Source organism: Ostrinia nubilalis, chromosome 2 (genome assembly GCF_963855985.1).
Source record: "Ostrinia nubilalis chromosome 2, ilOstNubi1.1, whole genome shotgun sequence".
Classification (NCBI taxonomy): domain Eukaryota; kingdom Metazoa; phylum Arthropoda; class Insecta; order Lepidoptera; family Crambidae; genus Ostrinia; species Ostrinia nubilalis.
In genome coordinates, this window is record NC_087089.1 from 11,785,669 (window position 1) to 11,805,451 (window position 19,783).

The following is a 19,783-nucleotide window of genomic DNA, read 5'->3' on the forward strand; positions in this document are numbered from 1 at the left end:
AGAAATATAGAGAGATGCTAAGTAATGCGCTGAGTTCGAAACTCAGTGTCGTATTAGAAATTCACACACACAAAGAAATCAAATTATGTGCTCATTATCCATTGCGGTATCAGTATTCAACGTTCGAATAATCTTTAGTACTATGCAAGCAATATAAACTGTTTACATAATGACGTCGCTACTGTCATCATTGCTTTCACAAGCAATATGTTCCAATTTGTCCCTTGTCACATTTCCCTTTAGTTTCTGTGATCTGTGCTTGTTTCTAAGTTGATATCAATGAAATATTCCTTAGTACTTTTTAATATAATTATTTTTTTTTATTTTGACACGTGTTTGAAAAATCAAGGTCAGATTACAATAAAATAACAAGTGAAAACGTAACATTGCATTGCAACTCGCAATTTCGCAATATTGATGAGGAGATTCCATTGGAAAGTCTGTATTCATTCCTAGGATTCCCCTAACACCATCAAATTCAAGAGAATTCAAGAGAGTGCAGTTTCCCATCTCATGCTTAGGGACCACGGTTTAAAATAGTGTGGTTGCATAGAGCCTGCAACGGGCAACCGCGTGCGCAGCTGCTCATACTAATTTTCGATACAAAAGCAAGTGTTGGCGCCCTCACGAGTTTTAGCGGAGTTCCATATGGTAGCGGGAGTAGACTTAATGGAAATCTATGCTTCTCCGACGACCAGTTGTATGTGGAATACTCCAGAGTATGCGCACACAATAGCCTGGTGATTTTAGCACCTGAAGGAAAAACAAAAAAACATTGTTTACAAAGAAATCTGCGGCAGGTGTAGTGTTTTAATTTTGTTTTAGAAAGATCTCATAATTTTGTAAGTATTCAAATATTTAAACATAATGATGTGTAGATTTTATATCAAAAAATATAATCATTTAACAAAATTAATTTTCTTAGAATATTTTAATTCTATAATGTAGAAACCATTTTCCACTTCATCGCAGAAGTAGTCGCGGGCAAAAAGCTAGTATGAAATATGTAGTATTGCCCGCGGCTTCACCCGCTTGAAATTTAGTTTGTCACAGATCGTCATAAATTATAGCCTATACATTGTTATTCTGGTCGACGCCAGGGATGGATGAGCGTCGCTGTCGCTGGCGACAGGGTCTTCTGGTTCAGGGTTCATGGCGTAGGTCTCAGGCAAAATGAAATCCACTCGTAGAAATTAATAAACTCAGTGTATTAACGAAAATAATTACACACAGCACTAGAGTCGTATCGGAACTGAGTGAACCAAAGGTCTTGCAATAGGAACGTCCGACCCGAGTGATAGTTGAACACAGACTGCCTAGTACTGCTGTACTGTACTGTAAAGTTTCATCAAAATCTGTTCAGTGGTTTTTGCGTGAAAGTGTAACAAACATCCAGACATCCACACAAACTTTCGTATTTATAATATTAGTAAGACTAGTAAAAAGTAAGTAAGATGAATTATTTTAGTTATTTGTTTACTTATAATAATATTTATTTATTTATTTCTTAGCTCTGTCTGATAATGGATCTGGAGGAGATGCAATGGCCACCTCCGTAACAAAACAATAGAACCATATGGAGTTTGGGCTTGTGTGATTCGCCTTGACGAATATTTCGTATCCAGGGTCCGATGATGGAGCTGTAAGGGGGCAGATTTTTTTTTTCACTATGTGACTGTCTTTATCTTGTACTTAATATATTTTACATATTATACCTATTCGTGTTTCATTATTCGTATCCAGGGTCCGATGATGGAGCTGTAAGGGGGCAGATTTATTTTTCACTATGTGACTGTCTTTATTTTGTACTTAATATATATTTTACATATTATACCTATTCGTGTTTCATTATGAATCGAAATATAAAAGACTTAATAAACTCTATTAAAAATTTAAATTAATTAATCAAGTTTGAATACCTCATTCTACCTTAAAATTAATAACTTAAATCAAGTCTTAATACGGTCACGGCTCAAGATTTTTTTGTCCATTTCAGCGTTCTTTTTACTCTTTTGACGTTGCGTTGACAGCTTTTACCTAAATTCGCGCGGAACTTTTTTGTGAAATGGCTCTTAATTTGTCAGAGTAGGTAAAGGCTCCATGAGAGCAAAATTTAGCTTTATAATAGTTTTTAATTTTTTTCTTGAAATATTTGACGCCTTGTAATCTCTTGTAATCTCTCGTTAATATAGGTCCACACAAATAAATAATGTTTGACTTCGACTTTAATAATTATGCTCTTACATAATTATAAATAAACTAGCTTTCCGCCCGCCGCTTCGCCCGCGTGGAATTATTTGGTTTTTATATAACTTATTACACTCAGATATAATGTGGCTTTCTATTGGTGAAAGATTTTTTAAAATCAGTTCAGTAGATCCCGAGATTACCCCTTACAATTTAACAAATATACAAACACACAAACTTTACCTCTTTATAATATTAGATTAATATTATAGATAGGTAATTTGAAACCCTATTTTGTTTTATTCTTTTTTTTATTTTAAATATTTCACGATCCAAACTAATATTTACTGTAAGTAAATGCTAAATAGTAAATATTAGTTTGGATTGTGAAATATCCTACTAATATTATAAAGGCGAAAGTTTGGATGTCTGGATGTCATGATGTCTGGATGTTTGTTACTCTTTCACGCAAAAACTGCTGAACGGATTTTGTTGAAACTTTACAGTATTATTGTTTATAACCCAGATTAACATTATGACGATATGTGGCAAATAAATTTCAATAAATAAATAAGACGTGTCTAAAAGCGCCATCTATCGTCATTGGTTAAAATCTACAGCACTGGACAAACTACGGTATGACGTTCGTAAATATTCATTCGGGGGAAACCGTGAAACGCCATCTATCAACATGGGTAAAATGAGGTAAAACATCATATCTAACGGGGGTAAAACGAGGTCCACGCGAACGAAGTCGCGGGCGGCCGCTAGTTTATAATAGGTAGCTTTCCCTCCGCAACCTTATTGGTATTCCATGTATGTGTCTTTTAACTGAGTTCTGTTAAACATTTCATGTAAAATTTGTCCAATTATAACTCTATTTACATCTGCATCTGTAAGCAAGGATTCATGTTCTCCAGCCCAGACGCTGAGTAAACAGAATCGTCTTTCAGTGACGTGCAGCTGCCCCTATATTTGACCCACTGACCTAATTTTTTTTTATTTATTTGTGTCAGTGTGCTCTTCTAAAGAGTGAAGACGATTGTATGTAGGTACTATTAAAATGTAATTTTAACTCATTGGTTTTGTCTCATATTTGAGGAATGTATCATGAGTAGAGTCTTAGTTTAAAAGGATGCCAACGATTTAAATTTCAATAGGTAGACAAAATTCAGAATTCTTAATTATCAAAAATTTTAGCTTTCTCCAGTAACACTGGTATTATTATACTGTGACTCATCAAAGTCATCATTGTCAAAAATATTGACAAATCGAGAACTGTCACGGCCAAAAAACTGGCACGCGTCCGTCCTCCGTAAGCGCCACCGCGCGACTGATTGAGATTGTCCAAGCCGTCATGGGCGATTTTTTCCACATTTTTTAACATAGTAACTAAATAAGACGCAATATAAAAATTTCATCCGTTAAAAGCCCTCAAGTTATTTCTGAACTTTAGTTTAGTAAAAGATTCAGAATCTCAAATCGCTTATTTTAAAAATAAAACCATTATTAGAAAACGAATAGAGGTAACTTTGGGAATTTATTCTATCGAGTCAACTTCATCAAATCGTGTTTCCATCCGTTAATAGCCCTAGAAAATATCCTCAACTATGCTCAAAAAAAATCTTAGCCTTTTATTTTACTGTTTAGTACCTCAAAAATGAAAAATGAAAACCTCATTTTCGCCATTTTCTCTGTTACCCGGCCTTAATATAGAAACTGTCTGAGAATATCGACGGAATCTACAATGAACATCACATGCACGTCTAACGTGCGTCACATTTCACAGTGGCGCGTGGCAGAGGTGTAGAGGCGCAGTCGCCTAGGTTGGATGTCAACAGGCACAGCGCATGACTGATTAGGTTCCCTTGCTACCCCTCCCCCTAGCTACGGCCTCAACTCACTTGATCTTCGGGTAGGCGTTGGCAAAGGTGTTCGCATGCAGCGCGTGGCAGAGGTGCTGCACCGCATACAGTAGCTTTATTTACGTAACAAAACTTCAACGACAACAAATCGCTGAGTTGTGATCCTATCGAGTAATCGTTCTATCGAAATGACCCTTGTGAATATGGATTTAGAATTGTTTTTCAATGGGTCGACTTCTGAACGTCAGCGAGATCTTGACTGTCAAAACACGCGAATTAGGCCACAGGTCGTAAAGTTGAGCTTGGCCGAGCCGCAGTCGCCGGGGTTGATATCAACAGGCATAGCGCATACCAGAATTGATTCCTACGAGAGTAGAGCATTGCACCTAGCTACTGCCTTGTCTCCAACTCACTTGATCTTCGGGTAGGCGTTGGCAAAGGTATCCGCGTGCGGCGCGTGGCATAGATGCTGCGCCGCCTTATACAGGTCGTGTAACTGCGCGAGCACGCAGCGCTCGGCCGAGCCGCAGTCGCCCGGGTTAGATATCAACGGGCATATCGCATGACTGAGTAGGTTCCTATGGTACTGCTCCCCCTAGCTACGACTTAGCAACTCACTTGATCTTCGGGTAGGCATTGGCGAAGGTATCTGCGTGCGGCGCGTGACATAGATGCTGCGCCGCCTTATACAGGTCGTGCAGTTGAGCGAGGACAGCATCCGGCCGAGCCTGGTTGGATATCCACAGGCATAGCGCATGACTGAGTAGGTTCCTATGGTACTGCTCCCCCTAGCTACGACTTAGCAACTCACTTGATCTTCGGGTAGGCATTGGCGAAGGTATCTGCGTGCGGCGCGTGGCATAGATGCTGCGCCGCTTTATACAGGTCGTGCAGTTGAGCTAGCACGCAGCGCTCGGCCGAGCCGCAGTCGCCCGGGTTGGATATCAACAGGCATAGCGCATAGCAGAGTATATTTCTATGAGAGTAAGAGAACGAGCGTTCTCTCAGTGAGCTCTGATGCAATGGCATCTAGCTACTGCCTTGTCTCCAACTTACTTGATCTTCGGGTAGGCATTGGCAAAGGTATCAGCGTGCGGCGCGTGACATAGATGCTGCGCCGCCTTATACAGGTCGTGCAGTTGAGCGAGGACAGCATTCAGCCGAGCCGGGTTAGATACCAACAGGCATAGCGCATGACTGAGTAGGTTCCTGTGGTGCCCCTCCCCCTAGCTACGACTTAGCAACTCACTTGATCTTCGGGTAGGCATTGGCGAAGGTATCCGCGTGCGGCGCGTGGCATAGATGCTGCGCCGCTTTGTACAGGTCGTGTAACTGAGCTAACACACAGCGCTCGGCCGAGCCGCAGTCGCCTGGGTTCACCACGCACTTCACTAGACGACAGAGCTGCTCGAATACCGCTGAGGTTTGCTCCACGCACACTGGAATGAGGACTTTAGATTAGTTTCTTTTTAAGTAGTGTTGTGATTTAGATACGAAGAGAGAGGTTAGATACGAAGCGATTAAGGCTATCTTTTAGTGCTCAACAGTTGCCAGCACTGGCAAGTAACAAGACTTTACTCTACAGGGGTGCCACTTTAGTGTGTGCAACTACTGCTTCAGCGCTCGCCAGTTGCTGCTACGTCTTAGCCACAAACGTTCATTCGCTTCCTGTATGGTGGCGCTAACTAGGTGAGCCCCAAATGTCAATTATCAACACAACATTAAAAAAAAACACTTCATTCCAAATAAATAGTCAATTGAAATATGTCAATAGTGGTGTCAGCAATCATATTAATGGCCTACACTGAACTGTCTCCCACCAAACTCATTGACAGGGGGCGCCACCATCGTTCAACTATATGGTTTCCAACATGACAAAGATCAGAACCAGTGATCCGGTATAAACGGTGGCGCCCCCTGTCAATGTCACGGGTGGGACAGTTCAGTATATTGGGTCTACAACAATGTTGACAATAGCTGCGGTATTTCAAACAGTCACTCACGCAGCAAACACGAGTGGTAGCGCCTCAGAGCGCCGACGGTATAGAGAGCGAGCGCCGACGTATAAGTGCGCGGCGCCGCCAGCCCCGTCGGCGGTCCACCGCGTGTGCTGAGCGCGCCCTCTACTTCTGACAGCTCCTTTAGTATCTGTTGGCAAGAAAAAAGAGCTTTGTTAGTAACACAATAGACTTTAATCTTATACAAAACATTTGTAAAATTTAAGTAAGCATTTCCCCGCACTGTCAACAGGCGTTTTATGGTGTTGCTTGAAAATAAAATCACGAGCGATAATATTTTTTCCAGATTAACTTCTACTCAATAAATAACTCAATAAGCGGCAGATGGACGGGCCTATAAAACGGCGCGCTTCGCGTCGAGTTCAGTTGTGCGCTGCTTCTCGAATTCGAGGACTCGCCTCTTCACAATCTCCCTTCATTCAGGGCGCTGTTTTGCCAAACCTTCCCATTGAGGGCTCAATGTTGCATCTTGCCGCCATGTTGCCGCTTACCCTCCTCAAGAGTAGAAGATGCCAAAGATCAAACAAACCAAAAAGACTAGACCAAAGACATACCTGTATACAAGTCTATAAGCCCATGCATTGCTCGCACGTAGACATCGCCTAGGGGAACAACACACCTGTATACAAGTCTCTATGAGCCCGTGGACATTGAGCGCGATCTCCATGAGGTCGAGCGCGAAGGCCACGTGCTCGGCCTGCGGCAGGTAGGTGGTGGCGCCGGCCGCGAACGCCGCCGCGCCTTGCTCGCACACAGACATCGCCTCGGGGAACAACACACCTGTATACAAGTCTCTATGAGCCCGTGGACGTTGAGCGCGATCTCCATGAGGTCGAGCGCGAAGGCCACGTGCTCGGCCTGCGGCAGGTAGGTGGTGGCGCCGGCCGCGAACGCCGCCGCGCCTTGCTCGCACACAGACATCGCCTCGGGGAACAACACACCTGTATACAAGTCTCTATGAGCCCGTGGACGTTGAGCGCGATCTCCATGAGGTCGAGCGCGAAGGCCACGTGCTCGGCCTGCGGCAGGTAGGTGGCAGCGCCGGCCGCGCCTTGCTCGCACACAGACATCGCCTTGGGGAACAACACACCTGTATACAAGTCTCTATGAGCCCGTGGACGTTGAGCGCGATCTCCATGAGGTCGAGCGCGAAGGCCACGTGCTCGGCCTGCGGCAGGTAGGTGGCAGCGCCGGCCGCGCCTTGCTCGCACACAGACATCGCCTTGGGGAACAACACACCTGTATACAAGTCTCTATGAGCCCGTGGACGTTGAGCGCGATCTCCATGAGGTCGAGCGCGAAGGCCACGTGCTCGGCCTGCGGCAGGTAGGTGGTGGCGCCGGCCGCGAACGCCGCCAAAGCCTCGATGACCGCGCCGCCGACCGCCCACGACACCGCGCCTTGCTCGTACATAGACATCGCCTAGGGAAATGTAGGAATGATATTATAGTCTGGTCTGTGAACACGTAGAATTTTGTCCAATGACCCCAAGCTACCCATCCTTATCGCTCGCGCGTAATTATATTGCTGTCGCGAATGTGTGACGGGCGCCCGCAGTGAGTGTGCGAGCGCGACAGCAACATAATTACGTGCGAGTGATAAGGATGGGTAGCTTGGGGTTATTGGACAAAATTCTACGTGCTCACAGACCGGGCTTTAGAAGCTAATTAGACTATAAATTCTTGAAAAATAGAAAGATATACAACTACATGAGACATGTCACAGTATTTACTTTCATGTGTCATCGTCGAAATTACAATTTCGAAACACACCCACTCCCACATATATCACTTTCAGCAAATTGGTAATTTGAAGACGCTTTCGAGCCGTCTTAGACAAAACGAAAACACGCGAGCGTAACCACGGATAAACGAAACGGAAGTAGTGAAGGAAACTATTGAATAGTTTCCTTCACTACTTCCGTACTTTTATGTTCAAATATAAGAGTCAAGGACGTGTTGTGATTGTGACGTGTACCTGGAACTTTTGCGTCACTGCTTCGAAGTTGAATTCGCTGCGTGAGTGTTTCTTGATTTTGCCACCTTCAGCGACGTCAATTGAAAACTTTTTGGAGAATAATTTGCATATTTCTGAAACAAGATAAACGTAAAATTTTATAAGGTATGTCTTACTATGCGTCACAGACTTAGTATTCTTTGTCTACGTTACCTTTGGTCATCTTCTTGACAGCGTGTTTCGCGTCATCCCGCTGACGACCTACTCCATATAACAATATGTGACGCTGATTCGCGTCATGAGGCGTATGGTCGGGCTCAGCCGGTGGCAGTGGGAAGTGCATCGTGTAGTGGTAGTGCCGAGACACGCTGGCAGGCGCTGCGCACGCGCTGGACGGACCTGCGCTTGTTGTACGCATGCCTAGGGGTTAAATAATTGAGTTATGCAACAAAACACCTTAAATGACTACTAATAAGGATCACTTTTGAATAAGCTTGTCGGTCAATTGAAGTTTAAGTTTACATACATTCATACAAAACTGGCGGAAAGATAAAGTATCTAAAATAATACCTGGAACAGACATTGGACCCATTCCCATGGACTGCATCCCGGGTATACTCATTCCGCTTGGTCCCATCATTGGCGAGTTAACACTAAAACATAACATAAAGACGTTATGATTTGGAAAGTACAAAATTATACAAGTTATAAACAAGATCCTTTAGTCAAAAGTTACCTATGAGAAGGCTCTCCAGGGTCTTTAGGGCTGTCTGGAGCGTCCATTGAGTTTTGTTGGTCCACTTTGATATGTTGTAAAAGCTTATCTAAATCATCGTCTATTTTGGAGTCGTCTAGATCCATGCGGACATTTTCCTGAAGAAAAAATAGTTGAAAATTTTAGCAATCATTAAAAATCACTAACTACCTACTCCAAATAATAGGATATTGGTTTAGGTAATTGTAGACAAAGTGCCAGAAAGTTTTCTATCTTCCTGAAAACGATAGCTACTAAGAACTCTATTGGAATAAAGCACGATTGTATAGCAGCCGTTGGATCTCTCGCTTTTTTTCAACCGACTTCAAAAAAAGGAGGAGGTTCTCAATTCGACCCGTATGTTTTTTTTTTTTTTTCTATGTTTGTTACGCGATAACTCCGCCAATTATGAACCGATTTGAACAAATCTTTTTTCAGCGTATAGGTAATACCTCAAGGGTGGTCCCATTTAAATTTAATAATAAAAAAAACAACCCCCAAGGGTGGAAAATTGGGGATGAACTTTCTCCGCCGATTATAAACCAATTTGAACGATTTTTTTTTTTTAATAGGTATTATCAAAAGGGTGGTTTCATGCGAATTTGAAGAAAATATTTCACCCCCAAGGGTGGAAAATTGGGGATGAACTTTTTTATACGCAATATCTCCGCCGATTATGAACCAATTTGAACGATTATTTTTTTGTTGAATAGGTATTATCAAAAGGGTGGTTTCATGCGAATTTGAAGAAAAACTGGTCACGGTAGGTACAACTCCTTGATGCTTAGGAGTTGTAGGATAATTCTTTAAATATTATAAGTACAAATAGACCAACAGTTGTATTCTTTCATGTTTTTAAGGTGGGCTGACGGTTTAAGGTCTTTTTAGGTTTCCTATATGGTAACCTGTATTTTGTAGGGAATATTATTTTACACTAGACATTAAGAATATGGTCTCAATGTACTGCCTACCTTCAGTGGTAACATCAAGGTAATAATTAGTTAACTAAAAAGCAAGAAATAAGTAAAATTTTATAAAAAAAAAACCGACTCCAAAAAACCTACACTAAAAAAGTAGAAAAATAATTACTAATTACCTACTTATTTATTAGGACGAATTATTAATATTTATGTAGGTATACCATGATTGATACTTTTGGAGTCGGTGCAGGCAAACTTTACATGTTTCATAATCTTGGCACCGACTCCAGAAGTATCAATCATGGTATACCTACATAAATATTAATAATTCGTCCTAATAAATAAGTAGGTAATTAGTAATTATTTTTCTACTTTTTTAGTGTAGGTTTTTTGGAGTCGGTTTTATTTTTTTTATAAAATTTTACTTATTCTTGGTTCTGGTTGCTTAAGACAAGCAGTTTAGGAGTGTCATTGGCTGAAACGAAGATGATTATCGTCCACTTACCTCCATTTTAGGCGGTTTGAGGTCGATGCCCGCGAATATATCGTCGTCCATGTTGTGATTGGTGCCCGTACTATTGGCGGGCGGAGCCACTGTGTGTCCGCTCCCGGAACCGCCCGTGGAAGTTGGTTCCGTAGGCGATATGAGGTCACCTGGGTGATAAACCAATATGTAGCTAAACTATAGTGTCGTAAGAGTGGAAGTTGTTTGAATTTGATAAATAATTCGAGATGTAACTTCAGTAGATAGGGCTGGGTCTATCGTGGTTGTAAAAATTTAGGTGAAAAACTCGTAAACATAAGAGCTACTGTGGCTGTACATGTATGAAACTGTAAAATTGATGTGGTGATGCGCTTAATATTTATTATTGTATAGATTTAATAATTAAAGTAAGAAATGCGTATTTCATTTTGTTTATTGCTTACCTCTGGAAATAAGCGTGCACATGTAAGCGTCATGCGAGAACACGTCCCTCCGAATTAGTTCGCCAAACAGATGAACTAGATTAGCGAACTGTTGTCTGTTGCCTGGAGGAGCGTTAGGGCTCTCATCTGAAAGAATAATAGACCAGTCGTAAGAACTTCTACAATTCATAGACTATTACAACTTGATCACAAACTAATTACAGACAGTAAAAAAAAAATTGGATGCTTTTTATAGACTTTTGAGATTCTCGATTACGTACCTAATACTGGTGCATCGTTGTCGAGGAATCGCAACAGAAGGTTTTGGAAGATGGGTGGTCCATTGTATAGTGCCGTGGCAGAGCTTATGGACTCTTTATCGTCGGAACCTGTAAAAAGCATTTATTTGTGATAGATCTCAAAATAAAATTGATTTGTACAATAATTTGGTTTGAATGATTTAAATTGATTGCTAGATTAGTAGCGTAGTACACTTAACAGTAGACAAACTACAATAGCACGCTACCATATCATCAGTAGACCGCCTCACCAGTAGCGCGGTTGCTCACTAATAGCGCGGTCACTTACCACTCACCAGTTGCGTGTTAACTTCCTAGTAGCTCCATACCCTCACCAATAGCTCTGTATTGTATCATTAGACGCGGCAGACTCATCAGTAGCGCACTAGCGCCACTACCACACCAGTAGCGCACTCACCAGTGGCGTGGTGGTCGTGCTGCTGCAGCAGCTGGTGTTGTCTCTTGTCCAGCAGCGCGGCGGCGGCCTGCGCGCGGTGCTCACCCCAGCGTGCGCCGCAGACTGCCCATTCGCAAAGGACCTTCACTACTGCGTATGAGCACGCCCATTCCTGGATAACAAATAATGTTCAGAAGTGATCATCAGGGCTTACGCTAAAACTTGCGTGGGTGCCAAAAGCGAGTTCTCGGTCCAGTGGGCTGAGTGTGAGTTTACATCAAACGCGATCACTAGTGAGCGCGTTTAAAAATGTATGAAAATTTTAGTATTTCAACGTTTTCCGCTAGGCTAGGGGCGCTATACAATCCGTCATACATTTAGTGTCATTTTGTGACGCGCTCACTAGTGAGTAGTTTGATGTAAACTCACACTAGGCCCTCATTGATCCGACGCGTTTACTATTTTTCAATATAGACGCGTACGGATGCCTGCGCGCGTTTTAGTGACGCGATTCGTTAGAACTCTATTCAATACTGCCATGAAAATTTTTTTTATAATGTAGTATGTAGATAATGTCAAATTGACTGTTCATTTTAATTCTACAAATTCTAAAATTATGTTTAATATCACTTTGAAATGAACAGCAGATAATAAGTATAGGAGATACGATGGATTGTAACAGAAATATTAGAGTAATTTTCACTTACTGGATCTTTGGTGTCAATGTTGGAGTCTTTGGTAGGCGGCGTGCAGTTGGCGAACACTTCTTTATACAGGGTGTCCAAATTATTATTCGGGTCCACGCGGTCGAAGCAGTGTCTGTCGAGCGCTTCTAACACTGCCAGGACTCGAGCTATAAAAGAAAATATATAAAAGAATATATCTTAGACTGCATCTCACTTAACACCAGGTGCGATTGCGGACCTGCCTTGTCTAGCATAAAAAAAAAAAAAAAAAAAATGGAACATTTAGGCCCCCATATTATACGAAGTTCAAAACTCGATTCAATTTTGTGTTGTAAGCACTTACCTTGTGAACTCGTCTGCCACTTGTCTGTACACCATTTGCTTTCAGCTTTCTTACTTCTAGCAGCAATTTCTTGCTCAGCTTCGTATACCTATAACAATTTAATTTAAATAATCTGCAGTCACAGAAACACCATCGTCAGAAAAAATCCGCCTATTTTGGACCGATCACAAGCTAGTTTAATCTATTCCTATTTGAATGAGATAGTTTAGTTGAAGAGTAGAAACTTTAGAGTAATTTCACAATACCAGCCCAAGATAATACTTACCATTCGCCTGTGTTCCTCCGTGATGATGGAATCCATCTGTGGCATCGGCAGCGCTGAAGGCGGCAGCGGCAGTAGATCCAGCGGCGAGCCTTGTAAAGAGGAGCAGCACCCGGACCAGACCATCGCCGTGGGACACTCTATGCTGATTATCTAAAAAAGAGGGACAGTGTGTAAGTTTGTTTCTAGGAAGTAATCTCTGCAACTACAAAAAGGATTGTAAAAATCTAATCATATCTATAAAAGCGAAAGGTCACTCACTGATTCAGTGACTCACTCACTCATCACGAAATTTCAGAAACTACAAGTGCTAGGAGTCTCGAATTTTGCACCTACCTTCTAAAAGGAACCCCTTTAAGAAAGTAGGTGCTCACTAAAACGGAATTTTGCAAAATTCAACTCCTAAAGGGGTAAAACGATATCCACGCGTACGAAGTCGCGGGCGGCCGCCAGTCTTTCTTAAGTAGAAATACAGGTTTGTAAGCCTTTTTGTATTCAGTTCAAAGCGAGGTTTAGACTAGCAATAAAACTTGCAGAAGTTGACTTCCGCAAGCTGTTTACTACTGTGTAAATAGCTGTGACAAGCCAACTTCTGCAAATGCTATTGCTAGTCACAGTTTTTCGTCAACAACATACCTGCAAGATTGTACCCAGTTGTATAATGACGTCTCTGTGGTACAAACAGTTCAGTATCTCCCCAAAACCCACTTGCACAGGGTTCAGAGAAGCCGTTATAACGGTCGTCAAGGTTGTCTTCTGGTCCCTTGGCGGAGACTCCTGTTCTTCTTTTACTTGGACGTCCATTGGCTGGCTAGGGTTTGGGGTGCCCATTGGGTTGGGAGTCCCCAAAGGGTTAGGTGTCCCCAAAGAATGGTTGGGGTTAGGAGTCCCCATTGAGTGGTTTGGATTAGGCGTGCCCTGGTTTTGGTCGGCGGGCGTGGCAGATCGCTTGATCTGTGATATGTTTGGTTTTACATCGCCATTCGTCTCTGGTGCTGGTGACATGGGAATTGTACTTTCTGTAAAACAAAAATGTTTATTAAATGATATGTTATTGGGCCGCTAACCGATTTTGTTTTTGGTTGTGGTATACACGCAAAATTGGTATGTTAGATTTTTCTAACAAACTAATTTTGAAGTAACAAAAGGCTTCTAAACAGCAAAAAAAAATCGACTTTAGGGTCAGTGCGGAGAAAAAGCAGTGTAAGAAACACAACTGTCACTATTGTCAGCATCCTTTTCCAGTATCTAAGGACTTACCATTGGTCCTTTCAGGTGCCTTAGTGAACAAAGCAGGCTGGTTTAGAGTTCTGAGAGTGCTCTCAGAGAGAACTGAGCAGATGGCGGCCGCTTTCTTGGCGCAGGTAGCCGCTAGCCGCCGCGACAGGCCTTCGCAGCCCACAAACTCACTCATGTGCTGAAGCGCTAGCGGCAGGAATAACCTGTGAAAGAAAATATACACTCACTTAGACCTTTGCGCGTAGGTATACTCCACGACGACAAGTTTTTGCTTTTACCCACTGTCCATAACTTTTTTTATTTATTAACTCTTTCATAATCAAAACAAAATGTGTTCGTCATTTTCGGCATGGAAGCAAATGAGGGAACATTTTAATCTGCGGGGAAAACTAATTAAAACAATGTAAATAGGAATGATAGGCATAGTTTATTTAATTTAATTGGCATAGTTACCTTAAAATGCCGTCATCCGGAGCCCTTTTGTCCAGTAACTCAATGATCCACGTCAGGAAGTCGTGTCGGTCCAGGAGACCTTCGTCCAGTAGGTATTTGGCGAGGCGGCAGCAGTAGTTCCATAGTTTGAGCGCCTGCCGCCAGTCAGGGCCCTCGCCAGAACCGGGCGTGGATGACCCTATACCTAAACCTTTAGCAAACATAAATTTTAAGATACTGTTTTATATTATTCTATGTTTTGACTATGGCATAACCCATGGATTTTGATGTTTTTGTTACAAATGGTATCAGACTGAATCTGTGATTAAAAAAATAGTTGTTAAAGCATTTTATTCTGAGATGAGAATTATATTTATTTATCTCTTCATGATAGTTACAATCTTTCTGTATAAAAAGAGCATAAAATTAGTTCAGTGATTTAAGTTTATAAAAGTAAAAAACAACAGACTGTTTGGAAAAGTTTTATACATTATTCCAATTGGATCTTAAATTAATGATAACAACAAGAATTGTTGTATCTAATTATAATTTCAAGCACTGATCAGTTTTCTTGATTAGATGATTAGCTAGACAGTAGACATGTTAGTAAAAATGACCAAATCAAAACCTGTGTTAGCACCACCACATACCATTAGAGTTACCTGGGGAATGCATTGAGTTTGGTACTGTCGAGTTTGGAGTGGAACTCCCTGGGGGGTTACCAGACGAATTGTGGCCTGGGGTGCCTTGTCCTGTTAGAAAAAAAACATATTTTGTACCTCTATGTTACATAAAATGTCTATTAATATGCATGAACATATATTTTGGTAATACCTGACTGTGAAGGAGGAGTTTTGTCTGAAAGATTTCCTGTGTTTGAACTCTGGTAGTATTCTGTAAGTTTTGGTATTTGGTCCTTTAGAAATTTTATCAAAGTGGTTGTCCATTCTGAAAATGATAAACGTTAGTGTTAGTTAAAAATTTTTCACTATGTTCAGCTCTTCCTTGGAATGTTAAATTGTTAAAGTTTGTGTGGATGTCTGGATGTTTGTTACTCTTTCACGCAAAAACTACTGAACGGATTTTGATCAAACTTTACAGTATTATTGTTTATAACCAAGAATAACATATAGGCTATAAATTATGATGATCTGTGACAAACTAAATTTAACGCGGGTGAAGCCACGGGCAAAAGCTAGTGTAGCATATAAAAAGAAAGACAAAAAATGTGTGATGAACAACAATAAATTGTTATTTTTTGAACAAAACGTGCTATTTACTGTATTTTGTTATATTTACCTGTTGTTGGGTCTGGTAGTTGTCTCTTTTTGATCTTTGCTTCAGACACAGCCACTGTGTAAGCAGAACTGAGCTTTATGAACCATGCTGCCCGTGGCATAGATACTTGGAACTCAGTGAGTGTTATGAAAATCTCTTCCTTTTTGTTGAAATTTGGAGCCTTCTTTGCTAGCTGAGATAGTGGTTTGTTACCTATTTAGAATAAAATACACATTAGTCAATGAAAACAGTTTGGAAATTTTATTTTATTAGATTGGATAATTAATATGGTTATTATTTTTTAAAACATAAAAATCAATTACCTGCTAAGTCCTTGAACCAAGCTTCAATTTGTGGCTTAGTGCGAAGTGTAGCAGGCCAGAAGTTGTCTTTAGGGTTCACCTGTTGTCTTTTGCGGCCACAATCAGGTAATGTGTTCAATTCTTCTTTTTTTGATAGTATTGATGAAAAAAACTGCCCAATCTACAAATTTACAGATATGTCAACTATTAAGTTGTAATCTAGAGTATTTAATTTCATGATAATTGAAAGAACAGCACTAAATCATTTATGTTACTACACACTTATGACACTATCTTTCTTTGCTTCCCAACATGAAAATGTGTAGTCTTATTTGATTACAATTCTTAAAACAGTAGAAGTTTGGTATTACCTTGGCTGCTGAATAATTGAAATTTCTTGCTGTTCCAAACTCATCATTGCTTGAAGGTAACAGAGGTGTGGTTGAGAAACCTTGTTTCACGTTTGTTGACGTGAGTTCGTCCTCCTTTTGTTGAGGCTCCTGAGGGTACACGTCCGGGGGCCCTAGACGCGACCTCTTGAGAGGCCTCTTCTCGTACATAATCCCCATTATGCTGGGATTAAATTATCTGCTATCTGGTGTACATGCAACAAAACAAACGGAGAATAAATTACTGGGTATGACGACAATAATAAAAAATTCACCCACTGTTACCTCGTTTCCTACCTTTTAACTAAAGATTATCCAGAACATACATGATTTTAACGATTTTAAACTACAAAAATGTTCTCAAATCTTGGTGTAATCCTGAAAATTTATAAAATAATTTACGAATGCTGACTGAAAGAAATACAATACAAAATGACGTTTTGTTACAATGTATGTTGCCATGATAAATTCTAATTACCATTTTTAACAATACAAACCTACCTACAAATCGTAAACAAACTCATGAAAGTTCTGAAAAAAAAAATCTTCAGTATAAAAGGTTTTGGGCGTAGTAGTTGTAACTAATCTAAACTATTTACATAATTTTATATAAAAAAATCTACCTATCTATCATAGAATCTTATTAATTAATTTTCCCCTATGGTAGGTAAATGAAACATGACATGGCAACCCTTTTTTACTTTTTTTAAACATTGCTAATAATATAGCAAAGGCCTACAACTAGAGTCCAAAAACCGTAAAAGTTTTAAAACTAAATTGAAAGTTCAATTCAAATTCAGTGCACGACATCACTATTTAAAAAAATCAGTGTCATCAGCTGTCATTGTGACATAATTCTATTTTTCCGGCGTGTTGTTGCATGTTGTTGTAATACATCCAACGAACGAGGCTACTTTTTAAGTGAAAAAGTTAATTTAAGTTTCATTAAATGCCACCTAAAAAGCAACCAGAAAAAGGCGCAAAAGGTAGTGCTAGTAGCAGTAAAGGTAGTGGTGGAAAATCTGGCGGTGACTCAAAAGGTTAGAATTTTACTTGTCCTAGAGAAAAATGATGTTATCTCTTATGATTATTCTCATTAACCGACTTATTTTTTAGTTGAATTTACTGGTACTAAATCTGGTACATCTGGTGGCAGCACGGTAAGTGCTGGAAAATCAGTCGGTGACACAAAAGCTCACAATTTTTTTAATAAAGCAGCTGTGATTCAGCCCACTACTAATGGTATGTGGACTATCGAGGGCTATAAACTCAATTGATGTCGTCCACGTTGCCTTAGTCTCGGTTGGTGTTGGCTGCTAAGAATTTGGGTACTTATTGGGTTATGATAATGGGATTTTGTAACTATTTAGCTACCACTATGTTATTAAAAAACGCCGATAGTGATGTCCCACGTTTCCCGACTCATATGGCTATATCGAGGGCAGCGTCAAGTTTTTAGTGGGTAAGCTCTGCCCTTCTGGCAGTGAGAACCCCACTTAACCCACTAGCTGCCTCCGCGACTGGTGGGTATACAAATAAATTTATTTTCCTGACTAAAAAAGGTCTCAAAGAATATACAACTGCTTGAGGAGAAGACTTACCTTGTATGAACTTCCAGAGACTAAACTTTAAAATAACTGAAAGTGAATTTAATGGGCTTGTATTATTTTCAATTCTAGCATAAACAAACGGTGTGGTCATACAAATTCTTGGTACACATTTTCATAATTATACAAATAATTATTTGCCCTGGGCAAGACTTGTGTTAATGTTTAGTAGCCTATTAATGCAAAATTTAATATGAGAAAAAGGGAATGTAATTTGATTGAATGTGTTTAAATATTGCCCTCTAATTTTGTTAAAACTATTATTGTTGTTAAGAAAAAAAAAATTTGGGGCTTTGGGTTGTTGTATGTTGTTTAAAACATTGGGATTTTTGTTGTAACAACATTTAAGCGGAGTCCATAGATTTTTGTGGGAAACATTGAATTTTGACTGCTTCTGATTTTTTAAAGTAGTGTCACCTTTGTAGTTTGTGTTGATTTATGCTTGTTTGGGTCTATTAAGTCTTATTCATAAAAATAATGTATTAAAAAAAAATAGGTGTGTTATAGTTTTATAAACTTTATTGCACTGGTATTTATAGCAAATTTTTGTGGGGACTTGCTTTTAGTTTTAAGTTTTAAGCTCAGAAAATCTGAATTTTAATTAAATTGGTGTACCTAAATGAATAGTGTTTCATTATTGGTTTAAAAGATCCCTAAAAGATGGTGAAATTGGTATTTTTATCTGCTACTTTTGAACCGGGCGGCTTTGTTCGCGTGAATACCGGCCGCATTTCTCTGCTTCTAAAGCTACAATTTTTTCCCTAAGTCTCGAAACTTTATGCCAAATATAAAATTAGTTCAGTTTGTAAAATAGAGAGAGTATGTAAGAAACATCCACACACCCATCTTTACAAACTTTCCTTTTGTATTAACTACATAAAATAAAACCTATTTTGTTTTTCATATTTAGAATCTGGTGCAAAAGAAAAAAAAGGTGGAACAGCTGTCAAAGTCCGTCACATCTTGTGCGAGAAGCAGTCAAAATGTTTGGAGGCATTGGAGAAATTGAAGGCTGGTCAGAAATTCCCGGACGTTGCGGCCGCGTACAGTGAGGACAAGGCCAGGCAGGGCGGGGACCTCGGCTGGATGACTCGCGGTTCCATGGTGGGCCCTTTTCAGGATGCGGCGTTCGCCTTGCCCATCTCATCGGTCACGAATCCTGTGTACACAGACCCCCCAGTAAAGACGAAGTTTGGATACCACATAATAATGGTAGAAGGGAAAAAATGACTGCCATGGTGTTTGAGTTTGAATATTTCTGGGCGATACTTTTGCTGTTCATAATGGAACGGATATGCTGCCTGCAAGAGCAGTTCGACAGGGACTTCACCAAGTTACCAGACCCGGAGAGATCTAGCGAATCTCTCAACTCGGACCTCGAAGAATTTTCTAATAGAGAGTAAGTTACAATGTTTTATTACAGACTAACATATGTTTAAAGTGGTCGTACGTTACGATCTTTAGTTGCGATCACGCCGCACCAAAAGACATTCAGGAAAAAGCCGGGATGCGTGCAAATTGCAATGTATGACCTGTTGTTGTATTATAGAAAGCCTTACTCCATGTATGATGTATTGTGTCATCAACCATAAAGTCTTCTTCATAAATCTCAAAACCCAAAACGCAGCAGGTTTTAAAGCACGTCCACAAAAATGTCACGCAATGTTTTCCTTGTTCCAGTGGCGGTTTGAAGATGAGCTTCCTTCGCTTGTGCCGCCTGATGCACGTCACCATGCTGCTCAGCCTCGTCTACTTCTGCAACATCTGTCTCTGGTTCATCATGACCAAGAAGAACTCGCCCAGAACCCTTAGATATACATTCAAAGTTTCTATTCCATCGTCATAATGCAGTTTGATAATAAGAATAAATTTTTGTTAATAAGTGATATGAAATACATGTTTATATTGTTTTTATTACAGATTTTTATTTCTTAAGTATATTT

The 19,783-nt window shown here is 40.3% G+C and overlaps 2 protein-coding genes across 4 annotated transcripts in view; one reads left to right on the top strand and one right to left on the bottom strand.

Moving 5' to 3' along the window:
- LOC135078715 (mediator of RNA polymerase II transcription subunit 12-like) overlaps window positions 1-16,664 on the bottom strand; it is a 43,787-nt gene extending 27,123 nt beyond the window's left edge. The window contains exons 1-25 of the mRNA XM_063973266.1: window positions 16,531-16,664; window positions 16,216-16,439; window positions 15,866-16,025; window positions 15,564-15,755; window positions 15,099-15,212; window positions 14,915-15,016; window positions 14,286-14,475; window positions 13,854-14,035; window positions 13,230-13,612; window positions 12,597-12,746; window positions 12,332-12,419; window positions 12,010-12,155; window positions 11,324-11,474; window positions 10,888-10,995; window positions 10,628-10,753; window positions 10,206-10,354; window positions 8,763-8,899; window positions 8,597-8,679; window positions 8,240-8,446; window positions 8,048-8,160; window positions 7,310-7,492; window positions 7,144-7,274; window positions 6,851-7,025; window positions 6,056-6,200; window positions 5,302-5,491 (exon numbers count right to left, since the gene is read on the bottom strand). Of these exons, the coding sequence (XP_063829336.1) occupies window positions 5,302-5,491; window positions 6,056-6,200; window positions 6,851-7,025; window positions 7,144-7,274; window positions 7,310-7,492; window positions 8,048-8,160; window positions 8,240-8,446; window positions 8,597-8,679; window positions 8,763-8,899; window positions 10,206-10,354; window positions 10,628-10,753; window positions 10,888-10,995; window positions 11,324-11,474; window positions 12,010-12,155; window positions 12,332-12,419; window positions 12,597-12,746; window positions 13,230-13,612; window positions 13,854-14,035; window positions 14,286-14,475; window positions 14,915-15,016; window positions 15,099-15,212; window positions 15,564-15,755; window positions 15,866-16,025; window positions 16,216-16,413 (3,803 nt within the window). The 5' untranslated portion in view covers window positions 16,414-16,439; window positions 16,531-16,664. The remainder of the gene's footprint in view (window positions 1-5,301; window positions 5,492-6,055; window positions 6,201-6,850; window positions 7,026-7,143; window positions 7,275-7,309; window positions 7,493-8,047; window positions 8,161-8,239; window positions 8,447-8,596; window positions 8,680-8,762; window positions 8,900-10,205; window positions 10,355-10,627; window positions 10,754-10,887; window positions 10,996-11,323; window positions 11,475-12,009; window positions 12,156-12,331; window positions 12,420-12,596; window positions 12,747-13,229; window positions 13,613-13,853; window positions 14,036-14,285; window positions 14,476-14,914; window positions 15,017-15,098; window positions 15,213-15,563; window positions 15,756-15,865; window positions 16,026-16,215; window positions 16,440-16,530) is intronic.
- A 452-nt stretch (window positions 16,665-17,116) lies between these two features.
- LOC135086663 (uncharacterized) lies at window positions 17,117-19,754 on the top strand. Of its 3 annotated transcripts, XR_010260559.1 has the most exons (4): window positions 17,117-17,273; window positions 17,350-17,475; window positions 18,751-19,239; window positions 19,521-19,754. XR_010260559.1 is itself a non-coding variant. In XM_063981445.1 (2 exons), the coding sequence occupies exons 1-2, from the start codon at window positions 19,067-19,069 to the stop codon at window positions 19,684-19,686; spliced, it is 339 nt and encodes a 112-aa protein (XP_063837515.1). In that variant the 5' UTR covers window position 19,066; the 3' UTR covers window positions 19,687-19,754. The 3 variants fall into 3 exon arrangements, 1 of the variants encoding a protein (XP_063837515.1); XR_010260563.1 differs by lacking the exon at window positions 17,350-17,475; XM_063981445.1 differs by lacking the exons at window positions 17,117-17,273; window positions 17,350-17,475 and having other exon boundaries at window positions 19,066-19,239.
- Window positions 19,755-19,783: the final 29 nt, after the last annotated feature.